This window comes from Rhopalosiphum padi, chromosome 1 (genome assembly GCF_020882245.1).
Source record: "Rhopalosiphum padi isolate XX-2018 chromosome 1, ASM2088224v1, whole genome shotgun sequence".
Taxonomy (NCBI): domain Eukaryota; kingdom Metazoa; phylum Arthropoda; class Insecta; order Hemiptera; family Aphididae; genus Rhopalosiphum; species Rhopalosiphum padi.
Window position 1 is genome coordinate 75,584,735 of NC_083597.1, and position 26,892 is coordinate 75,611,626.

Here is a 26,892-nt window from a genome sequence, read left to right on the forward strand (position 1 = left end):
TTAATTCGTGTTACTGTTTATGATAGATAAAAGTAATTGATTCTTTTCTTAATGTTGCAACCCTTATGACCTTTGCCATATTTAAATTATATGGTCTTTATTGTTTTGTTTAGTTTTTTAGAAAGGGAGAGGGATATACTATATCGTAGTTATACATTTTATTACTAATAAATAATTAATTTATTATCTGTTGTGTCTTCCAATTTAAGGTGCATACGGCAGGTAACTGCATTATTCAGACAAATCTATATGTTGGATATTTAGATACTCCAAGTCCTGATTACATTTTTTTTTTTTTAGTCATTATTGTTTGTTATTAATTTACCAGTGTCTCTGAAATTAATTAACCATTTCCATAAGACCATAACATAACATTAGTTAGACATGAGATTGAAATAGCTGATAATCAATCTAATGAACATTCTTTGTAATAATCAAATACCATACGTGCTTATGCTTATGATAATACTTGTTCGTTATTGCCTTTTTATGTTACACGAAAAAATAACATAGTAATCGGTTAGGTTTCGGTTAGGGGTTTTCATATTTTAATATTATTTTCGTGTGTGTAAGCACATGAATATATTATTGTTATTATTATTTTTATATGATCATGTCGACACATCACAATAAAATGTCAGCAGCCCCATCGGATTTTCGACGATTATCACTTTATTGAATAGGAAAAAAAGACCAGACGTCGTTGGATTTAATCCTTTCAACATGTGCAGGGGTTGTTAGTTCATTAATCAAACGCGCCTGTTGTCTAGGTGATTTGGAAATGACGCGAGTATAGCGAGTATATGTGTGTGTGTGTGTGTGTGTGTGTGTGTGTGTGTGTGTGTGTATACATATATGTATAATTTCAATAAAACCTTATTCTTTTTGTATACGTTTTCGTATATATATATACATATATATGTAAATTAAACAAATAATACGACTTATTTCACGCCCTTAAGTCCGGTTAAATGTCTTACAAGTAATCGTACACAGTAATAATCGACGACTATTCAAGACTAGAATTTACATATAATATAATCTACTAAAATATACATTTTATTTTGATAAAATATCAATATGCAATGAAATTATAGATGAAATAATCAGTAATCTATAATTTCCAAACTATCATTAATTGAATGATAAGCATCTCATTATTAAAAATTAAATAAAAATACTTTTTATGCAAATAAAATCATTTTTGTTAAATCTTACTTATTGTGCTATGTAGTTATAAATTTTAAATAATATTTACAAAACATGTACCTATTAAATTTTTGTTTTTTAATAAAAAAATAAATAAATAAATACTTTTATATAAACCTATACCATTTTTTCCGTTGAAGATAAAATCAATGATTTTATGCAGTTTTAAATTATTATCTTTAAGAAAATAAATATTACGCATATGTTGACCTGTAGCTTTTATAGTCTTTATAATTTTGTTTAATTACCTATACCATAATTCTATCACACCTATATAAATATATAATTCGAGAGCAACCTAATTTTGTATATTGAACAATGGAAATGAAACATAATTGTTTAACTGTATGAGTATACATAATGTGATGTACCGACTGTCATCAATACAGAATTACCCTACACTAGCAATTCCAATGCCATTGAATTAGTTAATATTAACATTGATTCTAAATACTTATTTGTAATCAATAGTATTATCTGTACCTACTTAATAATTTATTTTCACTATATTCATAAGAAGTCTATAATCTTAAATTACCTTGATATTTTTTTAATAATTATCACAAATTTAATGTCTAAATAATAAACAATGTAGTTTTTGACAAATCCAATTTTAGTTATTTATTTTTGTTTAATTAAAAACGAATACTTCTAGACTTACATTTTTCACCTAATATTTATATAGGAATTTTGTAAATATGATATAAAAAAAATTAATTAGAATTTATGTCTATATATTTGAAATTTCCTCTTTTTCAATATATATAAGTTTAATAAAAATATTTATTTGTGAGTGAAAAGTTAGAAAATACAGTGGGAACCTCAATAAGTCAAATAAATGCCATTCCCCTGTGAATCCTTAGTTACTCGAGAGAAAAACTGTAGATAACTTGAATAGATAACATTCTAAGTTCCGAATATAGACAGATAGGTAATGACTAATAATTTTTATAATAATTTGTCTAATATACTTGTGCTTTTTGATAATTTAGCCTAATCGCGTTTATTATGTATATTATTGTATTTTTCATTCGGTTTATTTTCACTACATTCGGTATTGTCAGTTGCGAATGTTGCGATCGATCAGTTACACGTGTACCTACGGTGGTATTGTATGTGAAAATTATTAATCACATTTTATTCATAATTTTTTAGTAACAATTTTTAAATAATAACAATACACATGTATGTACATGTATATACTGTATATAACTATATAATAATTAAAAACTATAATATACTACGTAAACACGTTTTAAAAACTCTTTAAATCAAATTTTTTTCCTAAAAGGCTAAAACATTTTTTTTATTCGAGTGATCGAAATTCAAATTTTAAGAACATTGAATATTTAAATGTAAAACGGAGTTCTCTTAAAAACAATGTCAATAATTTTGTTGTTTGTAATTCAAAATATATATGAATAGTAGAAACTTGAAACATTCTACTGTTACTTTATAATTTTCTATACACAATGAAACTGTCATAAAAATTAATATCTAAATTTGTTTTAAGCTATTTATATGCATTTAAAATGTTTGAATTATAATTTTTTGTTTTATTTTTTCAATAAATGACTGTATATGACTGTATTTGTAGACAGAAGCTAGCGGAGCAATAGGTAATTATTAAATTATTATATATTTTATATGAAATATTGATATATTATTATTGTTTATTATTACAACACATCACAATATAATCATAACATTTTCATTTAAGAAATAAAATGTATTTTGTATTCGTTGCCACTCGTCCGACATTCTATAGCTTTACTGTTATTGATTTCCAACAATCGGCCGTAATGATAGCTATAATAATAATCCGCCTAATGTCTTCACACGTAAAATTGCATTAGTAGTTAAGCTAATTTTAAATTTAATATCAACTAAAGCTTTTTATACTGTAGTTTTTTGTGACCAATGAATGTTAACAGCATAAAAAAAAAAGTATTTTTGATATCAAAACACCAGTTTTTTTTAAAGACAATGTTATTGGTACGATGAGAATTGTTAATAATCTTGCAAAATTATTAGTAGATCACTAATTAATCACATCCAACCATAATAATTATTTTAATTTCCGTAACTAATAGCAAACATACATATTTATTATTTATACAAAAATATGCGAATTAAATAACGATATTAGCTATTTTGTTATAAACAAAAAAATATTATTCTTAAGAACTTGAAACTTTACACAACAACATATATTACATATTATTTACTATTCGTAAAGATTTTTTTTAAATAATTTTATTAATTTTAACTCAATGACATGTGCTACATATCAGAGTTATAGTTCTGATTTTTATTTTGTATATTTTAACTATATTTATTTTGGTATATTTAAACAAAAGTAATGTAATAGTAAAATTGCACTTTTTACTATTTTATATTGCATAATATATAATTAATATTGGCTCAATTAATGAATGGGTTAAATTTGAATTTGATGAAACCATTTCATGAGCAAAATAATTTTGAGCTAAAAACGGTGTTTCATTGTGTCAACCTCTATTTAGTCTATTTCTAAGGATATTTAAAACTAATTTTTGCCAAAAATAATGTATTTATTATATTATTAATTATTACAATATCTATACTACAAAGATGTATAATAATATTTATAGTATAAATACAAAATATAGCTTAAAATTAGTGCAAATAGTTTTTTTAACTTCTATGTTGTTGAGTTATAAATGTATAACAAAAATCGTTTGAAGATAAAGTTATTTTATGTTAACGCTTTCTGTGTTCTGTGAACATATTACGTAAGACATAGCTATGAATTAAAATTCCAATTTGTATGATGTAGTAAAATTAAAAAATATGTTATATAGGTGTGGAATTTACATGCAAGACTTATGATTTTTATGAATGGTCCTGTAATTAGGCTTTCCATGTAGGTACAAACAATTATACTTCAAATGCTCATGAAAAAATAACAAAAATAATAATGGCAATATAAATTAAATAAATTATTATTATTGATTACACGAACGTCTAAATATTTAGTTGTGCTACATATTTTTATCGGACATTGAACTGTACTAATTATCTCTTATCAGGCCAAATAGCAATTTTTTAAGTTTGTCAGCAGTGATTTGATTAAAAGTCAGTTGTTTTTGCATACACTGCCTGTGAAAATATAGTACAATTTTTCTTACTCTGCAGTGTCATTAACCATCAACGTACCTGTACATCGACCCTCGCGGTATTTTGTAATACGATATTATTACGGTTACAATTGTATTATTGTAAGTAAATATTTTTATTTATTACTTTTTAAAATATTTAATAGTCTATAGTTAAGCTAAATGTAAATAATTACATAATTATCTATTTTCATAAGTATTGTCTATAATTTATACTCTATACTGCACGTAAAACTGTTATAATTTTAATATTATATGCAATTTTTAAAACACAAACATTACATTATCATATTATTTTATATTTTTATTATTCTGTATCTGAATATCTTAATATTCAAATAATGTATTACAAAAATATTTTACTGGAATATGTTATATTACGAGTACCTATGTGATACTTTTTAATTATTAATCATATATTGTTTGAAAAATACAAATTTGATTTAATTTCTTATAGATTTAATTTGCATTAACAGTGCCTAAGATTTGTTATTAACATAAATGTATATTTTATTTTATATGTTATAATCGAAATACGTTATACAATTATTCTATTTTATGGAAATAACGTACGAACAAGTTAAATAACACGCACTGCAGTAGTTTCCCTACTAAACTAACTATAATCTGCAAATTTAAATTTTAAGTTTAACAGTTTAAATAGAACTGATTTAGTGGATAAATAAATTATATAGATAATGTGTTGTTATAACGCTTATACAACTTGTATACATATTATGCGTTATCGTATAATTAATTTATCGTTTTTCGCCTAGCGTAATAGTCTTCCATATGGTTGGTTGTAACCTGATAGCACATAATAATACGTGTAGTAAACCTACGATAACACGATTAGAGTTTTAAACAGAAAATATCCGGGGATAATAACTTGTGTAATACTAGCGAAACAAATATATCGACGTTTTACACTTTCAATGATTCAATCACCACCGATTTATATTGGTTATCGGCCGTTAATATTTCGGTCGTAGCTATCTACTGCAGTTAAAATTTCATGTTAAAGTGAATTAACCACTCTTCAAAATGTAATAAATAAATATTATTTAGAGTGCCTCATCAAATTGTATCGATATTTACATTTTAAAATGAGTTATAAATTTATAATTATGTGTTAGATATTACGATTTTAATAAAATAAGTACTCAAAATCCGCTTTAAAATTTACTATCAATTAAAAACCTATGGGAGATATCCTAGATAATATTCTTACCTTTAAGTTTGAATAGTTTGATAATTCATTAATTCTCTCTAATATTAAAACTAACAACACAAAATTGTAACTGTAGAACACAAATTTGCCATGTTATACTTTTGTGAAACGCGGAGACAACATATGTAAAAACTGTCGTATTATGAATCCTAAATAAATGCTTCTATATGTTGACCTTATGGATTAATGGAGAATTATATGCACTATATAAACTATCCATCCTCTGGACTAACTGTGGGCAGAGTTGTGCTCGGGGGGCCGGTAGGTTTCAAACGAAATTTCAAGTTTCAGCGTAAAACAATTTTTTCATACTAATACAATTTAGTCTAATAAGGAAATTATGTAATGCATAAAATGATATAATAATATTATAAATTTACAATTTTAAAATGCTCATATAATTCGTTTTTAAATGAAAATATGAAAAAAAAAAATACGTTGATACCTATAGATATTCTAATAATTAAATGTTATAGTAGGTAAATGTAACATTAAAAATAGCAAAATAAACTGTATTATTCTGAACATAAAATTTGTTATATTATTCGTTAGTATATATCGGAACACAATCAAGTACAACATACTTTTAACGAATTATTATATTTAAAATTATAATACCTGTATCTATAGCCGTATATAATTCATTGCTTACTATTGACTTATTAGATGTCAGTTTTTTAGGTACTTTTAAGTTTTTAACAATTATTAATTTTAGTGTACCTACGTATATATAATAAAATATCAAAACATCATTATTTATTTTAATATTACCCACTAAAATAGTATTTATTACATACATTTACTAGATTTTTGCTTAGTAGGTACATAAAACATGTTTATAAATTATGAATAAACTACACTTTTCTGTGCAAGAGACCAAATAAAAAAAATTAATTATTGATAGTTAAAATCTCCCCCATCCATAACAAATTTCTGGGTTTATACGCCACTTATTTTAAGTACCCGATGCTTTCATTTAAATTGTTTTCGTCTTGTCTTATCAGTCTTCAAATATTCTTGTTAATAATATTATGATGATAGTCCATTTTCGATCTATAGTAAAATGTGTTTTTGTTGCACATTAGGTTCGCGAACGCCGTAAACACATTTAAATATCGTTAAATATCACAGGTAAATCAAGGAATTTTTTCAGGACAAATAAATAATATATTATACATTAATCAGCTGAGTATATTGAGAAAAAAAATAATAGTGATAACGAAAATATTTATTTCAAGGATAAAGATGAGTGGTGAATCAAATACCTAATGTGTGGTATTGTATATAAAAAAATTAAAACGACTGAGGGTGAGATTAAATGTTAGATTTTTTTAAGTAAATGTACATTTAATGTATATATATAATTATACATAAATATCACTAATCTATTATATGGACATGTTTATTAGAAATTTTACTAGTCCATTAATCCTCTGCTTGGCCCTTTGTTAGTTTCTGGATGGCGGTTTAATCAGACTCTCGAAGGCTTTCACTACTCTGTTTAGTCGGCTTCTAATCACTGGTATCTTGAGCAAGTTGATGACCCGGGAGGTGGAATTCTTGAGATAGTCACGGATCTTAACATTTTTCGTGATGCGTTCGAACACGCCCTTTGTCTCTACGAACTTATCCGACGTGACGTCTACCTCTCTCAAAATGAACGCCAGCATCTTGCCCAACATACCCATCGAGTAGTGAGCGTTCTGGTTAGTGACCATCACAGTGACGAAGTTAGAAATGACTCGAATTGTATCTGAGCACACTTCGTTGGTGCCCAATTCTTTACCTGTTTGAAACACTACTTCCATCAGCTGCATAGCCGATGGATTGCTAAATGCCTGGTTCCAGATCTTCGATTTGTATTCTTCACACTGATGGTGCTCTATTTCTGATTCGTACATTTCTTTCGGCTCACCGTATTGTTCGTCATCGGAATAGTCGTCATACACGTCAGCAGCACTAGCTTTCTATGCAAACATAATACATATACTTGAACATAAAATATAGGTTCTCACGTATATTATACAAAACAGTTCTCTGATATCGCGTATATGATTACAAGTACATATTAATTCAGTCAGAATGATACCTATTGGCTATTTCCCCTATCTCCAACCATGTTCTAGCTGTGAATATTTAAGAAGATAGGATATATACCTATTGTTGAAATTATAACTTTAATCGTGTATCTGATATGTCCAAGATTTTATTTTCTGGCCGCGGTAATTGCAGGTGTTCTAATAAATAATAATATTGATTTTTGAAAAACAACAATTCTTATCATTGGTGTTTATTAGGTACCACTTATTATTGGATATACACATACTATACCATAAAAACAACGCTTTAGATAAGTAGTTTTTTTCAATAATTTCTATTGAGTTTTATTCAAAAATTATAGGAAAAAAATTATATTTACTTATTAGTTCTTAGTCATAGTGAGGACTTGGCTGAAATTGAAAGGAGGAATTAAGTTATCCTCAGGCCTACCTTCTATTTGCACCAATTATTCTAACTGTAAAATAACTAGAAGTTTTATTAAAATATAAAAAAAGCTTACGAATTTCATCTCACGTCGCGTATTGTCGTGTATAAAATATCTACGTATATTACAGGCGTGACCATATCAGAACGTCGTTTTTAAGCGTATTATGTGTGCATTCATCCGTATCAATGTTTACTAGTGTATCGATGAATGTTCAACAGGACCGTTGTACAACGATTGGTAGACGAATAAAAAGCGGCTTTTAAAAAAAAACACGAATGTCGAATACTATACACATCGTTAATTTAACCAACTTTATAATAATGTATATTGTACAAAACACGGAAAGTTTATCAAAATGTAGTAAAAAAATAAAAACATAGTTCTAAAATTAAAATTTTAACTGATGCGCAATGTGCATATACAGACATGTTTTATAGAGCAAAATAAATATATATTTGGTACAATAGTAAATTTAACAAATTGAAACGTTGTGTCCCAATTACATACATTCCTCCCTCCGCCAAACTATGCAGTTCGTTTGGTTGATTACCCATTTTAAATAATGTATTACACCCTATTCAATAGATTTTATTAAAAAAAAAAAAAAAACTATTCGTTATTATCGATAACGATTTATAGTACACATTGCTACACCGTCATAAAGTGTACACTGTACAGGCAATGGTCTGGCATACGATACATTCCGCGTTCGTCGACCCGTGACCACATTTTAAGTAGAATATTGTTATTCAATATGTATTCCAGCAAACAATATTTTCGTCCTATGATATTTAATTATAATACGTACAGAGTGATTCATTGAGTATACATTGTTCACTACTATTTTTGCTTTAGTAATTAATTAATTCAAATTCTAATTTAAAAAAAATTTTAAGTAGGTACCTAAATAGATAATTAAGGGCTATATTATTATTAAATACTTAGATTTATTACATTATCTATGGAGTGTACTGTGGTGAACCAACTTTTTTTACTGTGAACAAAAGTAGATGATTTTTTTGAAAATCGTATTATATAATCTAAGTAAAAGTTTAAATTAGTAGATTTTGACATCTAAGTTAAATGTATATAAGTACTAAATATGATAGTCATTTTAGAAAACTATAAAATATATACAATAGTTTAAACAGTTTTTAAAGAATATAAAATAATGATATACTATTTAGTATTTACTATAATTTTTAAATCATTATTATAGCCCCCATATATTCCAAAACTAATTTAATGTGACCTATTTATGCATTATGCTATTATCCTTAAACATTAAAAAAAAACAAAATTAAATGTCTCAAAAACTACTCATTCGAATTTCGAATATATCAATATTAATTTTAAAAAATTCATCAACCTAATTTACAGAGAAAATATGATTTTTTCATTGCGACAAAACACTCCTTAAAAAGAATAAAAAAAAATCCAAGTATTTAAAAATAAGATCATTTAATTTCAACATTTCAAACATCAGAATTTGACAGCTCGTTATCAAAAGAAAATTATATATCAATGAGTATACTAAGCGAATCACCCTGTATAATTTTTTAGTTAGTTTTTACCTGTACTGCAGCTAAGCTAGCTATTGCCATGACGGCCACATATAATTGGTAACGTCCCATGCTGTAAATAATCGCTATCCTGTGCGACACGACGATATATTTGTTTGAACAAACTTTTGATAAAAAATCACTAGGTTTTATACTTGTAAAAGAGTATTGCACAAGTGTTTAAACATATGCTTTGTTTAAATAGTTGGAAAATATATATTTGGGGAAAAAATGTAAACCGTTTAAATACCTTATTATATACTTGCTTTTGTAACAAAACAAAAAAAAATAATAATTGAGAAAATTAGAAAAATTACTAACACATCTGGTAAAAGTCGCATTGAACTATTTGCAACACCCTTCAACAATGCAAACCTATTCAACGTGGTTTTGGTAGGCAGGAGGACTGGGTGATGTACGATAATATTTTGTTTAAAATGATAGCTAATGTCAAGGTTTTAGAAACAAAAATTTTGAAAGAATTGCAATAAATGTTATAGATTTGGATGGAAAAAATTACCACATATCTTAAGTTTAATTTATAAAGGTTAGAAATCTGATACATTTTTTTTTTAACACAATTTGTTATTACTTATTATGTTGTTGCGTAGGTACTTACAGATAGTATTATATAATATATATATGTACTTGACTATTAACTTGTACACGTAGGAATTTATTTTTAAAAGTACTAAAAAATTAAACAATTTTGTTTCATTGTGCGTAATATGTATGGGTGGCTGACGTATGATATAATAAGCCAGAATCGTCGACGCTCATCATAAACAATTCGTTGATTATGTGTGTACTGTGTATATAACTAATAACTTGAAAAATGTCAAATATTGCATTTTTTCCAATTTATAAGGAATTTTTCTAAGCTCCTACTCATGAACAATAAAAAGGTAGGCAAGTGGGTACCGCTCTGCTGTACATTAGGTGTCGAATAGGTCACAATTATTAGTGTGTTAAATTTGAGTTCAATTATATATTATTGTCTTACTATGTATTAATTGTATAGACTGTTTTTTTTTTATTTATCTATATAGTTGTAATCGTTAGAAATGCATATATATCATCATATACAAAAAACAATTCTGTGTGGAGACGGTCTGTCAACCTATACGACTAAGTATATTTTATATGTTATTTTTTTATATACCTACCTAACTATTAGACATTAGTCATTTATTTTATTTTTAGTATTGTGATAGGTTGATATAAGTTTTTTCTAAAATATTGTATTTATTATATGATTAATATTTCATTATTATAATAGTATATAATTTTACCATATTATAGAAATCAAAATTTAATAACATATTTTTGTAAATACCATAAAACAATAATAATAATAGATTCATAGTATAAATATCTTAAAATAAATTTAAAATGTCATTACGTATAGTAAAATTCATAATAATTTAATATACGTAGAAGATTTAGGTTCCCACGAATAATATTTTTTAATTATAACAAAATAATTTATTTCGTTTTTTATTGTTTAAATAAGAATTATCTTTTAGATTTTATGGTTTCATTTTGAACTACTTTATAAGGAATCTTGTATTAAATTAGATATAAAAAGAAAAGTTTTTATGAGTATCTAATGACAAAATAGTTTACAATTTTTTGCGATTTTGTAAATCTTTATTAAATGCATAATATAAAAAATATTATGTCTGTATATTTTTGTTATTTTTAATGAGAAATTAACAACTTATATTTTATAAGAAGCTTTATATTACATTTTCAAACATTTTTCTACCCAGAAAATAATCTTTAATCGACATTTATAAATAAAAAATAATGAAAATTTTATTGTATATAGAAAATTATACTATAAAAATTTTTAATGTTTAAATACCAAATAGTTACGGTTCTTCATTTTTGTGAACAAGTTGAGTTTTTGTAGAACTTTCCGTTATTCCTTAAATTTTTTTGTTTGTTTTTTTTTCGATTATAAAAATAATTATTGAGAATTTTTAAGTTTCACCCCTCTAAAATAAAAATTAGTTCCAAATTTGTATCCAAAAACCACCTCCATTTTTGAAAATCAAAACATATTATCGACAACTTTCGACTTACATATCGTGTACAATTGTACATCACATAAAAAAAACATAATTGTAAAATCAATATATTTATAGCTCCGCTCAGAAACTAAAAATATTAATTATTTTTGTTTAACGTTTTTGTAGGTGATCGCTGCATTTGTTGTGAATCATTCAATTTTATTTAAAGATGAAAAAAGTTGATCACTGAAGGTTGGTTTTCGATAAATTGCCTAAATTCATTATATAGATGTGATTCTGCTAACATAGGAATTATAAAAAAACCAGAAATCACTCCCATTTTCGAAATTTAAAACATTTTTACCATCCCAAAAGATGATGACAGACAAAAATTAAAAAACACACACATTATAAAATCAGTACATTCTTCGCGCTAAGCTCAGAATTTAAAATACTATATTTACATATCGATTTAGTTCTTAATTTTTATTATAACCCAATTTTATTCAGTTTTACAAACTATAATTTTAAAATACGCAAATAATTAACCACTATATTTAGAAAATAATATTTGTATTATTATCCGTAATTTCTTTTCAAAATCCAAAATGTTTGTCTGAAGAAATTGTGCATAAGTACATATAGCTGCTATTTAGTGTTTGAAAATTTAGTAATAACTATTATTTATTAGCCAATCGATATAAGAATTAAGTATACAATAATGTATTGATATAGATACAAGATACCTCTCATATAGTATAAACACTATAAACAATTATTATTTTTATAAATGTATACATACTATCTATATTCTATTGATATTATTATTTCAAAAAGTAAAATAAATACTTTTAGTTATTGTCATACTATTTAATTTCAGATTTCGATTAAATATATTTTATAACAATATCATCTTCTCTGTAATAAGCATTATTATGAAACAATAATTATTTAATAAATTCAATACTATAATATAGATAACAAAATGTTATGAAGTTAAATAAATTATAATTAAGGCTTCAAACCCTAAAAAACCTTGAAATATGCATACATTTATGTCCTAAAGAAGTAAAGAACCACTAAATATGCATTAAAAAAAATATATATAAAGTATTAAATAAAAAATCTAGATAATATTTGCAAAATTGCTAAAATTATACATTGTTTATTATTATTTTTATTTTCCGATTTATTTTTTTTTTTATCACGTTTGCGATGTATCGATAATTCAATAAATAACAATGCGCAAGTAATCGGTGAGAAAAACACAAGCACTAATTTTAAAATATTTATTTTCTTTGAATAAAACCATCATACTAATATTTCAAGTCCAAAAAATCTATTTAAAATTAAGTTTTTCTTTAGAAAATTATAAAACTTAAGTATAAATAATTGCCTTTATTAATAATATATTAATATTTTTACACTTGATATTTTACTTAACTATGGTCTATGTTTTTAATAATTATTCAAAAATATAATCCCAGAGGTTCCTAGTCCTAATTATAACCATAATATGGTATTATGGCCTTATATCAATACGATAAATATAAACCATAGCCCACAATACACAATAATAAATATAAAAATAATATTTACGTGACATCAAAATTATGAAATATACCTAATACTAATAAAAACTTCATAGTACTTGTTGTTTATAATTTTTTGTTTTTTTTTTCAATTTCTGAAATTTGAAAAATAATTTTTAATATATAGAGTTATTAAATGAAACATAAAAACATTTTATTTAAAAAAAAATACTTAGGTACACTAATATCACAATTTGAAACACAATATCTATAATAACATTAATAACTATAAGCTCATTAAGAACCTATTCACACCGTTCTACGGTACGTTGATATCGATTTATAAGTTATTTAAAAATGATTTCAACTTATCGTAGTACCTACTAATATAAAAAAATATGTATAAAAATAAATCCGTAACAATAAATATAGAATATCCTTAGAAATATAGTCTGACATTTCATCTCCACACAAAATCAGCTTTCATCGTACCTATACAATAATTTATCATTGAATTCAAATGTATCACATCACAACAGCTAGTGTCCTACTTAACGATGACAAACGCTCATGCTGAGTAGAGCGACTTCCCCAGATATTAATAACATGTTTTAGCTATAAATGTCATTCAAATTTAAAATTATCACAAATTATGCGTGGGGTATCATCTGGCCGTAATATGCACTCTATAATGAACATTCTATGACAAACAAAGCCATTACATATTATTTAGTTGCTCAATTTATTCTTTGTTGTATTCATTAAGTTTTAGTAAATATATCGCGATTTAAATTTCAGATAATTTAGTTTCATGTTGCCTTCAATGCCTTATAGTAAATTATTATCTTTTTTTCTGAAGTAGCTAACGACCATGCAAAACGTAAACAAAAGTATCTGCAACCATGCAATATATTATAATATACCTTACGTTAGAAACCTTAAACGGGGACCGTTTGAAATTTGAATTGATTGAATACAGTGATTTTTGTCGAATTACTTTCGGGACAGAAAATGTTTAATGTTCGTATTTTGTATTCGTTTCGATAACTGCATAAACCCTATTTATCCACAAATATCAGCCAACGATTAGAAAAATTATTTATATTTTTAATATTTAAATTGTATTGTTTGTATCATACAAATTACATATTACTAAGAAAATTTAAGTAATTATTAACTTCGTTGTAATACTAAATCGATAAAATTATATCATCCCGTACTATGATGTGTGCATAACCTGTGTATGGCTGTATACCACAAATGACACCCCTGGAATAATTAAATAGCATACCTAATATACATTTTGTGTGAATGTCACAACTTTGAGTACAAACTTCAAGTGTATTAGTATTTAGTTTGGTAGTCTTCAATGCATCTATAGTAATTGTTGTAGTATGCTATGATGTGGTCATATAAATTTGATAGTTTATTAATATTGAAATTAATGTTAATTGATTCGATTTTTATTTTGGTATAACATAAATATTTAAACTTGATTATATCTTTATTGTTTGGCACTGATTCTAAATCAACAAAACATAGATGTAGAGGTGTTTTAAAAGTTCTGTCTTCTGTGACGCGCGTTAAAGAAATATTTAAAAATTTTAAATGCCTGTTTTTTTTTAATAAAAAGTACTACAAAATATAATATACAGATACCTATTTAATAAAAGTATTTATAAATATTTAAAAATACTTAAAATAATTCTAGTTAAATTTTAATTTTTACTTAAAATCAATTTTGATTTTTGGCATTTAATTTGTTTAACGTTTTACCGCATCGTAGGGAGAAGCTAAATAAATTTAAATTTGAAAGTTTGATTAAGTATAGACCACAAATCCTAAATTTAATTTATTGTTTTCGACTGAAAATGATTATCTGTACATTTTAAACAATGTTTATAAATAAAAATAAAGCTTCTAACCAATTTCTAATATTTTATGACTTTTATGCATTTATTCATTATCTATTTATAGAATATTTTTTTTTAATTTAATTAAAAATAATAAGTTTATACAAAAAAGAAAAAGGTAATTTAAAACTAGTGTTTGATTTTAATACCAATACTTGGAGAAAGTATTTAAAATAAAAAAAATATTATTTTCAAATGCTCTTTTAAAAAGTATTTAAAATACAGATTTAAGTAAAAAGTATTTGAATACTTTTACTTAAGTAAACTTAACAAAATTTAAATTACTTAATATACATTTTACAATAAAATGTAAATCATTGTATGATATTAGAATTGTCTTATATTGAGTCTTTCTATCAACGATAAATTCGGATTTATATTGGCAGTATCGCCAAATATTATTCGCATGATCCTTCGTGTTATTTTTACTTATCGGTGGTCTTCATACACATTTCTTTTTACCGCGTAATAAATAATTGACACCGTGTTATACCATAAAAATACATATACTTACCTAATACATGTATACGATCGTACTGGCTACTCCAATGCTCCATAATAAAATTCTAAACAGGTAACGTCTGTAAAATATTTTAACTTTCAAGTCATATTTTTTTCAAAGTATAACATTCATTATTTCAAAATCTATTAATGTTTTTATAAATATTTTTTTACATAATATTAAGCTATTACAAAAAAAAATTTTTAATAAAATACATATTTTATAACTTCTTATCGTTATTATTTTTTAAAATTTTTTTTTTTTTGACGACAAATTTTTATTTTGTATTTTTATTTAGAATATTTCAATAAATATCTCTAAAAAAAATATCGGACGATTAGTTAATTAATTATAATATTACTTTACCAGCACCTATTCAAAAGTTTGATAAGTTATATGGACATTTTAATGGAGTACACCATAAACTACTCGTCTAAAATTCAAGTTTTATAAAACAAAATACTTTGAATTTTGTAATAAAATATTAAAAAATGTATGCTGTCATAAAAAAAAAAGAAAATCTTAAAAACTATAAAATAAAAATAATTATTTTAAATAATATCTATACATGCTTTGAAGTAATGAATTTTGTTTAGATAAATTAATAATATGATGTATTCGTACGTTGATAAATCAGATTTCTTTTCTTAAGATCATTAATATTGTTTACGATTTCATAACCTATATATAATAATATAATATATAGATTATAGGTTATATACATTATCTATGTACAGAAGGTATACGTATGTCGTATACGTATACCTCATTTACCTCATTTTATAATCAACCTCTCAACCGGATATTCTAGTTTATTCTTTAGGCAAAGATCATGTTTAACATTATATGCTATGGTCATTAATGCATTCACATTTTGAAACGAAAGTTTATAGTATTTGACGTGCTTTCCTACCAACGTATGTGTAAAAAATATTTTCAAATTTATTGCATGTTACTATTAATATTACGAGTATAACATAATACAGTCGTTCAATATAAACTTAAAATAGATCATTTGTTTAACACTGCAGGTTTGTTATTATTATTTTATCTAAACTATTTATTTTCTCAGTCTTAAAACAATATGTATTTCATTGGAGTGGACGTCGGGACAGGAAGTGTTCGGGCGGCATTAGTAGATAATGCTGGTAGAATTTTAAAAAAATCTACCAACATTATTCAAACATGGAATCCTGAAGAAAACTTTTATCAACAATCGTCCGAAGACATATGGCGTAGTTGCTGTAAAGTTGTACGGGTAAGGAACGAGAACTGTCCATCACTTTACAACGTGACTATATATATATATATATATATATATAATTTATATTAAAATGATAGATGATAATATAATGACAATCTCTTTTAGTATACAATACACTCATTATTGATATTAAACTTATGTATGTGTCATTGAATAAAAATGTATAAGCCAACACAACTGATACTACTAACCATAACATCTTTACATCTCTTTTTTTTCTTTTTTAAATATTAGTTTCTTAAACGCACAGAAGCTTTTGTGTGAGTGAGAACCATAATTTTTCTCTTCATTTTGTTGGCTTAAAAATGTATGATTAGTAAAAATAGGAATACCAATATCATATCCATATGTCATATCCTTACATGATAAACATTTTAAACTTTGTATATATATATACAAAATGCCATAATATAGGAAGTGACTGAAGGAGTACCATCGGAAGCGGTCAGAGGAATCGGATTTGATGCTACGTGTTCTCTGGTAGTCGTGGACAGCGATGGACTACCATTATCAGTCAGCAAAAATAGTAAGAATTTTTTTGTTATTAGCTGTCATAAATTTAAGTGTATAAATTAGCTATTTAGTGGCGTAATTAGGAATTATTTTTGAAAACGGGAAAATAATAATTTTAAAATAATTTAAATTACATATAATAATAATATGAGATTTATCTCCTTTTAAATAGTATAAAAATAAATAGAACTATTTATACAGGATGATTATTTCAAAGGATTTTAGACATGCATTTTCTTGAAAAGTATTAACATTTGAAAATATTTATTTACATAATTAAAAATTATTCACTTATAATTTAGAATATAAACAAAGACCAATAAAAACCCATTTGGAGGATTTAATCTTAGTATACTAACGTCTCTCGAAACATCAAACTTAATATTTCAACTTCCAACAACTTAAAATTACATCTGCAAAATTGTTCTTATTTTATTTTATTTGCATTGCATTTTTTCAATATCTTTCTACAGAAACTCCCTAAAAATCATTAATAGTCGTATTATTTATCATAATACTATCGACATGCTTTGACACGATATCAGTGTATATTCATTCAAATTCAATAAACTGATAATTCTGTCGTAAACTTCTTATCAGTTTAACTATATTTCCCCCCCCCCTGGAAAAATAATAATATGAAATAATATTAACTAATTACTCTAACTATATATTATTTAACAATATGAGAGGTTAATATGATAAACATCAATTATTAATACTTACCAATTAGCATAAAAGCATATTTACATTAATTATATAAAGAAATAAAATAAAATTGTTATTATCTTACAACTAAGAATTTTTTTATTTTGCCCCTCCCTAAAACTTTACCTATGGGCGCCCATGCTCGTAATTACTAATTTCTATACTCACTATACGTAAATTAATCTTGTAGATTGTACGTCACCTACAGATGTTAGTATTTCAATAATGATCTTTTACTTGACTAATAAATTATTTTCAGCAAATAATAAAATAGTACTTCGTCTAAATTATATAAATATTTTTGTTTATTTTAAATCTTAAATAGGTTATACCGAATTATATTTACAAGTGCATATGGCGGCAGCATCTAATAAAGGCTGATATTATGACCTCACATTTATTTATAAATATTTCAAATTTGTAAACATACTAAGTTAACACAGTAATAAAATATAATTATAATTACAAACACTTAATCAATATTTAAAACTAATTTATTAATCCTAATGTTAAATAAACTTGTAATCTGTAGATATAAAAATAATTTAAGCATATCACATATGCCATAATGCATAATTTCGTATGATTTTTAAACTATTTTACTCATAAAAAATGTATTTATAGCTTAATTTAAATTATTCCTATGTACATTTTTAGGTGGCAATACACCTAAAAAAAACATCCACAAAAAATTCACCACAAAAAATGTTTAAAACTTAATTTCTAACCAACGACAATAGTTATTATAATATCGTGTTACCGTCACATTTATAAGTATATAAATATATGATTAAAGGTGAACAAGAACAAAATGTAATACTATGGATGGACCATAGGGCCAAGAAGGAAGCGGATTTCATTAATACAACAAATCATCGAGTATTGAACTATGTGGGAGGTAAAATATCGTTAGAAATGGAAACGCCGAAAATCCTTTGGCTAAAAAATAATCTACCAAAAAACACGTTTTGGCAAAAAGTGGGTAGGTTCTTCGATTTGCCCGACTTCCTTACTTGGAAAGCCACGAATGCTGTCTCCAGGTTGGTGTATATAATAATGTATTACAAAACAGTGGTTTTCAACCGTTGGGTTGCAACCCAAGTATAGATCACGTAAACTTCAAAAATAAGCCAGAGACTATAATATACTTTTAATAGGTAATTAAAATATATTTCATTCGATTGTAGCAAATAAAATATAAAAGATGCTAATATTTTATTTTCATAATATAATTCATATTAGGTATAATACAAATAGAACAATGAAAGCGATGATTGATTATATGGCTTGAATCACAATACTAATATAATAATTATAATTTATAATTAATTCAAATTTGGTCTATTTATCATTTTTACTGCGCATATAAACCAGTATCAATAAGATTTTTTTATATGAATTGAAAAAATAAATGATAACTAAAATGGGTTGCGAGTCCAATAAGGTTGAAAACCATTGCATGTATATTATATCTTATAGACTATAACATCAGTTCCCATTAAGATATTATAATTGTACTTCTGATATACGTATAATAATATAATAAAGCTTAAAAGTTTGTTTGTTTGTCTAAATTCGCTAATCTCTGGAACTATACCTGTCGGATTCGAAAAATTATTTTTGATTTGATAGCCTAATTCTTGATGAAGTTTATAGGTAATTTTACACCACCCTACGGCCCTTAGGAGCTAAGCCAAAATAAAATAAGTTAGAAAGGACGCTAAGCGAAAACAAAGTAATAGTCACTATTAAAATAGTGTGAACTGGTGATGGGACGCGGTAGGTCGGGGGCTAACAATGTCCACAATATCAATTAATGATAAAATGAGTTTTGAAACGTCCTATTTAAGAGGTGTTATTCGTTATGGGTATAACGAAGTGCACAGCTATTAAAGTATAAAAGAAACAACATGTAGTCTGCAAATAACAAGTATTAAAAAATAAATAAAATAATTGAATAACGAAAAAATTGAATCACATAAGTGGCATCATATTTTAATAGACAACAAAGTGCATCACGATGATAGTTTGTCATATTACGAGTATATTACTTTAAATCTTTAAACTAAAAATATATGTCATTTTAAATCGAATGAATCATTTCGAATAACCTGTGTATTATGCTAGTAAAATAGTAAATATTGGTCATCACTCATCGATGACTTGCTGTATAAAACAAGATGGTTTCATCATTGTTTACAGATCACTGTGTACGGTCGTCTGCAAATGGACGTACTGTGCAGAACAGGCGTTGTGTGGTTATTGGGATCGTTCGTATTTCGAAGAAATTGGTCTGGATGACTTGAGTCAAGACAATTGGTCGGCGATAGGTTAGCAACACTCTTTTAACAAGTCGGCTTTTACCCTGCGACTACACCAAAACAGTCATTACACTTTTAAATCAACACCTTATCTTTTTTTAACAGGTAACGAAATATTTGAGCCCGGACGACCTTGCGGCAACGGACTTACCGAGAACGCAGCCCGAGAAATGGGACTAGTCGTCGGGACTCCAGTAGCCACATCGTTGATTGACGCACACGCTGGAGGACTGGGAATGATCGGAGTTGGCTCAAAGAATTCAACGGACTTTAGGCACCGATTAGGTAAGTATTATATACGTACTTATCGCGATTTTCGATCCAAGTTAAGTAATTTACGCCTAATCTAAACGCAATATTTAGTCCTTAAATCTTAATATTAACTGATTAAAGATTATATAAGTACTTACTACGATATATTTATATTTAATAATAAAAAAAAAATTCCGATTGTGTGTATAAAACATATCAAATGATGAAATTTCAATCGAAAATGTTGAGAAAAAAAATATAAATACTTATTTAATAATTAATATAATTATACGTCAAAGCCAAGTTCATAATGTCTATTATCAACCATGTACCACGCGTATCTAAACATTTCACTGTTCAATAGATAAAAGTGAATAAAACAACTATCTATCATAATAAAGATCTACAGAAGTCTATTTAAGTAATAGGTACAGACTATACCGTACAGGAATTATAATACCCATTACCCATGTTATTTTATGCTATGCTATTTTTCTTTGCTATGTTATATAATATAATATATCTACCTATGTTTATGCTGATGACTCTGTAGTGATGATTGGAGGTACGTCGACTTGTCACATGTTGCTCAGCGACGAAGAAGTGTTCGTGGATGGCGTCTGGGGACCGTACTACGGTGCCATGGTGCCGGGTCTGTGGCTTCTGGAAGGCGGGCAATCAGCTACGGGCAAGCTTATAGACCACGTGATTAGCACTCATCCAGCCGCCAAACATCTGAACATTACGGATGGTGTGTAAGTACCGGCAATACCGCTATGCATAGCTATATATTATTATTTATTATGACATAGTAAATGCATATTATATAGGGCTGAAGACTTTTAATGCTTAAAAATATTAAATTATAAATGCATTTAAGTACTTAAAAAAACAAGAAGTACCTATATATGCTCTAAGTATATTTAATTGAAAATTCGAAATGAAAATATAATAAATGATAATATTTATATGAAATATTTTTATTTTTTAATAATGTTTTGAAAAACTTAATTAGGTAAATTAAAACTTGAAAATGTCTTTGGGTAGTTAAAATTTAGTATAATGTTTAAATGTTATAAAACACGTATTTACTATTTATATATACCTGTAGATCACTTGAACATTAATCATAGCTCTTCGCAACCTTATACTATAAAAAAATATGAAAAAACTACAAGTCCCCCAGCCCTAATAATTTATACAGATATAATATATTGTATACTTACACATAATCTCAGCAAGGCCTTATTGTGGAGGATGCAATATGGATGCAATTGTACCGCGGTTAGTTAGTTAATGAGGGGAGTGGTCCTGATGGATAAAATGTAAAATAATATTATTAAATCGAATTTATAAAATAGGTAAATAAATTAGTTCATTCAGTATTCACTAATGTTTTACAATTTAATATATTAATCTGATTATTGTTGAATAGTCAATTTTAATTTATTTTAATATTTATCCAAATATTAACATTTACCCCTGTCCCCTATTAGTATTTAGTAATCGGATATTAAAATATCACAATATATTATGTTATTTGACTTCGTAAATTTTATTGGGACACCCTTCTGCCTCTGCAAGATATACGTAAACTTGGTTTTATAGACGAAAAAATAAAAAATAGCCAATAGGATATATATTCTAAAATTAAAAAGGGTAGAGGCAAAATTTGTTTTACTAGGTGAAACAATTCTTAATGTTACTGACAATGTTATACAACATACAGAGTGCAAATAACCGGTTTTGTAATTAAAGTTTTTAAATTTATTTTTACCTAATAATACAATTTTTATCATCGAAATTATTATGTATAATTATATACATCTCTAGAAGAACGGAAGATTTCCTGAACGAGTTACTCGCGAAAATGGCTACAGACAGAGGTTTGGATGCGATCGATACGCTGACAGAAGACTTTCACGTGTACCCTGACTTTCATGGCAACCGATCGCCCGTGGCGGATCCCTCGCTAAAAGGAACGGTACGCACATGCTTTTAAGAAAACGTCACATTTGTTGTCTGCATCTTACAAGTGCAAAACACGTCAAATTTATGATCAGCCGTTCACATTTAGAATCGTAATTTTAATTGTAATGCAAATATTACTGAAAATTAACCTATTATCAAATTTAAAAGTAAAATCACTATCTGTGCTGTATACATTGTAAAAAATAAGCCACATAATAAGTAGGTGCTTACAGCTTACATAGAAATATAATAATGTATTACCTTTAAGTTTGATAATATAGCTCAATTCACTGTAACATTGACGTAACCAAACTAAACGGAAACTTCTAAGAGTAAATGTTCTGTGTTTTACATTTGTAAAATTAACAACGTAATATGCTAATCAATAAATAATATATAGCAGGATAGCGAACCCATTTAACAAGAGTGCCACAACTGCACGTTGAATTTATTTTAACAGCACGCAAACAATTTTTTATTTCATTGTTAAATCGCGCATGGCACATTTAATGAAAAATACTCTTTATTATTTATAAATAGGTAATTTAGTTTAAAATATTAATTATAAAATGTGAAATGTGAAATTTGGAAACTCCCGAAAAAGTATTATTCATTGACAGGATATATTATACGACACTATGACAATATCAATAATAAATTGCTTAAACTTTTGAAAACCAGTCACAACGACAACAATAATAATTGTTTTATTGCATTAATTATCATATTTGGTCATGTCACTCTAAAAATTATCGTCAACTTTAATGTTGGTAAAATGTGTATTCAATACATAATATTTATAGATGAATAATTAATTTGTATTTGTATTCTGCAGATATTAATTTCTCGTGTAGATTGGTACCGCTAAGTGCTAGGTAATGTAGATATGTTATAAATGAAATATCATTGTAATGAGTGGGTGGTTGACGAGGTGCATATGTTTATATATATAACCACATTAAAAAAAATAATAATAATTGGCAGTATTCTGTTGTGCTGACAAAGCCTGCATGAATAATCAGGGTACTGGGGCGCAGATAAAATCATTGCTTTATATTTATAAACGTATTTCACTTTAATTCGCATTCCTGATGATGCTAGTAGGCCAGCGAGTTAGTTGCGTGAAGCGAAATTTACGTGTTTGAGACACTTTATAATATGTAGTTTTACATTTTAACTTTTTTTTTATATGCATAAAATGCGCGTTTTAACCTACCCTGCATAATGCGTATTCGTTACCTATCATCTACTCTAGGGTGGATCCAGGGAGGGGGGCACTGGGGGCAAGTGCCACCTCCGTTGGAAAAATAATAATAATGATAAACATACATTTTTATCATATTTTTTTTTTTAAATGGGGGCTATATTTTATCATTTTTCTTATAAAGTGCTCCAACCGTAAGTACATGCTGGATCCGCCCTTGCATCTACTATCTACTTTACTTTATACTCAAAAAAATATGTTATATTTATGTATTGTGTGTTAGATGGTCGGGTTAACACTATCCGTGGACCAAGAAAACTTGGCACTTATTTATCTGGCAACGATACAGGCACTATGTGTAAGTATAATAAATAATAATATAATTAATATATAATAGGAATACATTTTAAACAATATAATAATATATAGATACTTACAATATAACTATTAGCTAACTTATTATTAATAACGTATTTAACTGGTTATGCTAATTTTTAGGATTTCGACCTCCTATTATAAAATTATCCAAAAACAAAAACTACATTTCTAAAAACCCCCCAAAAAAAAATTTACCAAGAAGATAAATGTTACAACACTGCATTAATAAATGTTGTATATTTTGGTTAAGTATGGTACCAGGCACATCATAGAATCGATGGAGGAGAAGAGCGGAGGATCATTAAACGTCCGAGAGATCCTCATGTGCGGAGGACTCAGTCAAAATCGGGTGTTTTTACAGTGTCAGGCCAACGTCACCGCGTTACCTGTACGTACTTCTACGGAGGACGACCCTGTCCTGATCGGTTCAGCCATGTTGGCCGCTGCCGCGTCGACATCGTCCAAGTCACCGACTGAACTCCGTCCGTGGTCATCGTCACTCAGAGACGCCATTGCGTTAATGGCCAGCGACGCGCGCACCGTACACCCTTCATTAGATTTGCAGGCGTGAGTTACACATCGATACCTATTTAAGAATATACCTTCAGATGATTTACATAATTGTATATCAAACGTTGATATAACCCCCATCTACGTTTAAAATACTCCTAAAAATATGATTCTGCCATTGAAAAGTCTTTGTTACCACACCACTCTAATGCGGACACAAAACATTTTTAACGGATGAGGGGGTTATTGATTTATTATATAATATAAGCGATAAGCTGTCCACCAGAAGGGAGAATTGTAATACCATAACCTATTCCTCTAGTAGTGCACCACTGCACTTATAAAGTATAAGAATTTCCATCAACAAAAATGTAGGCGTAATTTTCATCTGCTCTGCTACAAAACGGAACTAGTTTACTAGTTATAATAGAACTAACGTACTAAATTATTGCGAAACGTTTAAGCAAAAAACTTAATTCAAAATTGTATTTCATCCACCCAAATATTTTTTTTTTTATTGAAGAAGATTCAATATGAAACATATATAAAACAGAGAAGTACATTTAAATTCAAAAATACAGCTGAAAAAGAAAATTAATAAGTTAACAAAATGACTGCCAAATTTCTAGTGATTTCGTAAAAATTGTATGTTGTAAATGCATACCATATTAATTTATTTTTACCATAAGTTTTTTTAACTTCGACTAATCATATTATAGACTATTAATATTATAATATACCTATTTTATTATTATAAGTAGTATTAACAAATACATATAGAGCTAGAGCTTATAAAGCTATAACATGAGTATTAACACCTTAGACATTTCAGACACTGATTTGTAAAATAGGAATTAAACTATTAGAATTATCGGTTGAATACACAATAAACTTAAGTTGAAAGTTATTAATATAGTTGAACTTGGTTAACACAAAGTTATCCATACTTAGAAATCCTTCCACGGTCTCTAGGATTTCCTATTTAACATCGTTAATTGGTTTGGAGAATTGAAAACGATGATTTTCTGTTTTTTGTCCAACACACGGGAGTCGTAAAATATAAGAATTTAGATGTGTTTTCACTCCAACGCATGATTGATCTAGTGAAACCATAAGAATTCTAAAAACAAATTGCTATTGTTCATCAAGTTTACATGAGATAGATTCTCCCACATTTTTGATTTTATTCCCCTAAATCCTAAAAAAAATCAGAGTAAAAAAGGAATAATTAAAAAAATGGCATATTTCAATTTTTGGAAAAGTTAAATAAAAAATCTAGGAAAGTATATTTCAAGTAGACTTGAAAAATTCAAATCTGATTTAGAATTCGTATCACTTCATTAAAACAATCAGTGGGTTTGAATAAAAACTTTTTTTTTGTATCTAAGTTTTGAAAATTTAATACAAAATTTTCATAAGTAGGTAATTTATACTAAAACCATGAAATCTAAAAAGTGTATAATGACAATTAATTTTTATAAACATTTTAAGTTCCAATTTGGACAAAACTACTTAAAATATAACGATATATTAGTTTTTAATTATTTTGTAATATAAAAAATTATTTGTGGGAACTTTACTTTTATGTATTTTATATTGCTATTAATTTTATTAAATTCATAATTTTTTATTTATTTTAAAATATCTATTTATGGGTAGTACTTATTAGTTACTACAATGAATCTATTAATGCTGTTTTACTGTATTTACAAATATTAGTCAATACATTTTGAATTACCTATATAATATTGATAAAATGTGGTATAAATATATTGTCCATATTATTTAAATAATTAAATAGCAATAATAAAATAATAAATACAATATTTTCGGAAAAAATATATCATCCTACAATAATACTTAAATAAAATAAATAATTTTAATAGCCATATCAAATTAACATATCTTTTGGTGATATAAATTGATAGACTGTTAACACTCAGCATCGTTTTTTGTATATAATATTATATCATTGAATTCAAATTTAACCCATCCATAATAGAACTTACTCGGCACGTATTGTAAGTACAACAGAGAAGTCTCCACTTGCCTAACTTTTTTTTTTTAATGGAATTTAAGGGGATACATAGTACATCTTTTTGCGTTTTTATAAAAATATAGGAGATAGTGAAATACTGAGATACCATACTATGTCTAGCTA

The 26,892-nt window shown here is 26.4% G+C and overlaps 2 protein-coding genes and 1 long non-coding RNA gene across 7 annotated transcripts in view; 1 reads left to right on the top strand and 2 right to left on the bottom strand.

Moving 5' to 3' along the window:
* The window catches only part of LOC132917134 (FGGY carbohydrate kinase domain-containing protein), a 29,596-nt gene that overhangs the window by 1,768 nt on the left and 936 nt on the right, over positions 1-26,892 (top strand). For 2 of the 5 annotated variants that reach the window (XM_060977723.1, XM_060977725.1), the window contains exons 2-10: positions 16,683-16,868; positions 17,289-17,400; positions 18,892-19,135; positions 20,298-20,425; positions 20,522-20,701; positions 21,222-21,423; positions 22,502-22,652; positions 24,127-24,201; positions 24,472-24,788. In XM_060977723.1, the coding sequence (XP_060833706.1) occupies positions 16,695-16,868; positions 17,289-17,400; positions 18,892-19,135; positions 20,298-20,425; positions 20,522-20,701; positions 21,222-21,423; positions 22,502-22,652; positions 24,127-24,201; positions 24,472-24,788 (1,583 nt within the window). In that variant the 5' untranslated portion in view covers positions 16,683-16,694. Of the gene's footprint in view, positions 1-4,321; positions 4,470-11,849; positions 11,916-16,391; positions 16,528-16,682; positions 16,869-17,288; positions 17,401-18,891; positions 19,136-20,297; positions 20,426-20,521; positions 20,702-21,221; positions 21,424-22,501; positions 22,653-24,126; positions 24,202-24,471; positions 24,789-26,892 lie in introns of those variants that run through there. The other 3 variants (XM_060977726.1, XM_060977722.1, XM_060977724.1) reach the window with 3 other exon arrangements.
* Positions 6,809-9,827, bottom strand: LOC132917208 (uncharacterized). Its single transcript, XM_060977827.1, has 2 exons — positions 9,661-9,827; positions 6,809-7,565 (listed from the first exon to the last, which is right to left on the bottom strand). Exons 1-2 carry the CDS (start codon positions 9,718-9,720, stop codon positions 7,047-7,049), a joined length of 579 nt encoding a protein of 192 aa, XP_060833810.1. The 5' UTR covers positions 9,721-9,827; the 3' UTR covers positions 6,809-7,046.
* Positions 15,553-21,979, bottom strand: LOC132917137 (uncharacterized). Its single transcript, XR_009660249.1, has 3 exons — positions 21,895-21,979; positions 21,196-21,442; positions 15,553-15,689 (listed from the first exon to the last, which is right to left on the bottom strand). It is a non-coding gene; the product is annotated as an uncharacterized LOC132917137 (long non-coding RNA).

Bases quoted from the DNA above. Each gene is read 5' to 3' on its own strand.
- LOC132917208 (XM_060977827.1), bottom strand. From the start codon at position 9,720: ATGGGACGTTACCAATTATATGTGGCCGTCATGGCAATAGCTAGCTTA. The intron at 7,566-9,660 runs GTAAAAACTAAC...ATGTTTGCATAG, and splicing joins CTAGCTTAGCTGCAGTACAG to AAAGCTAGTGCTGCTGACGT.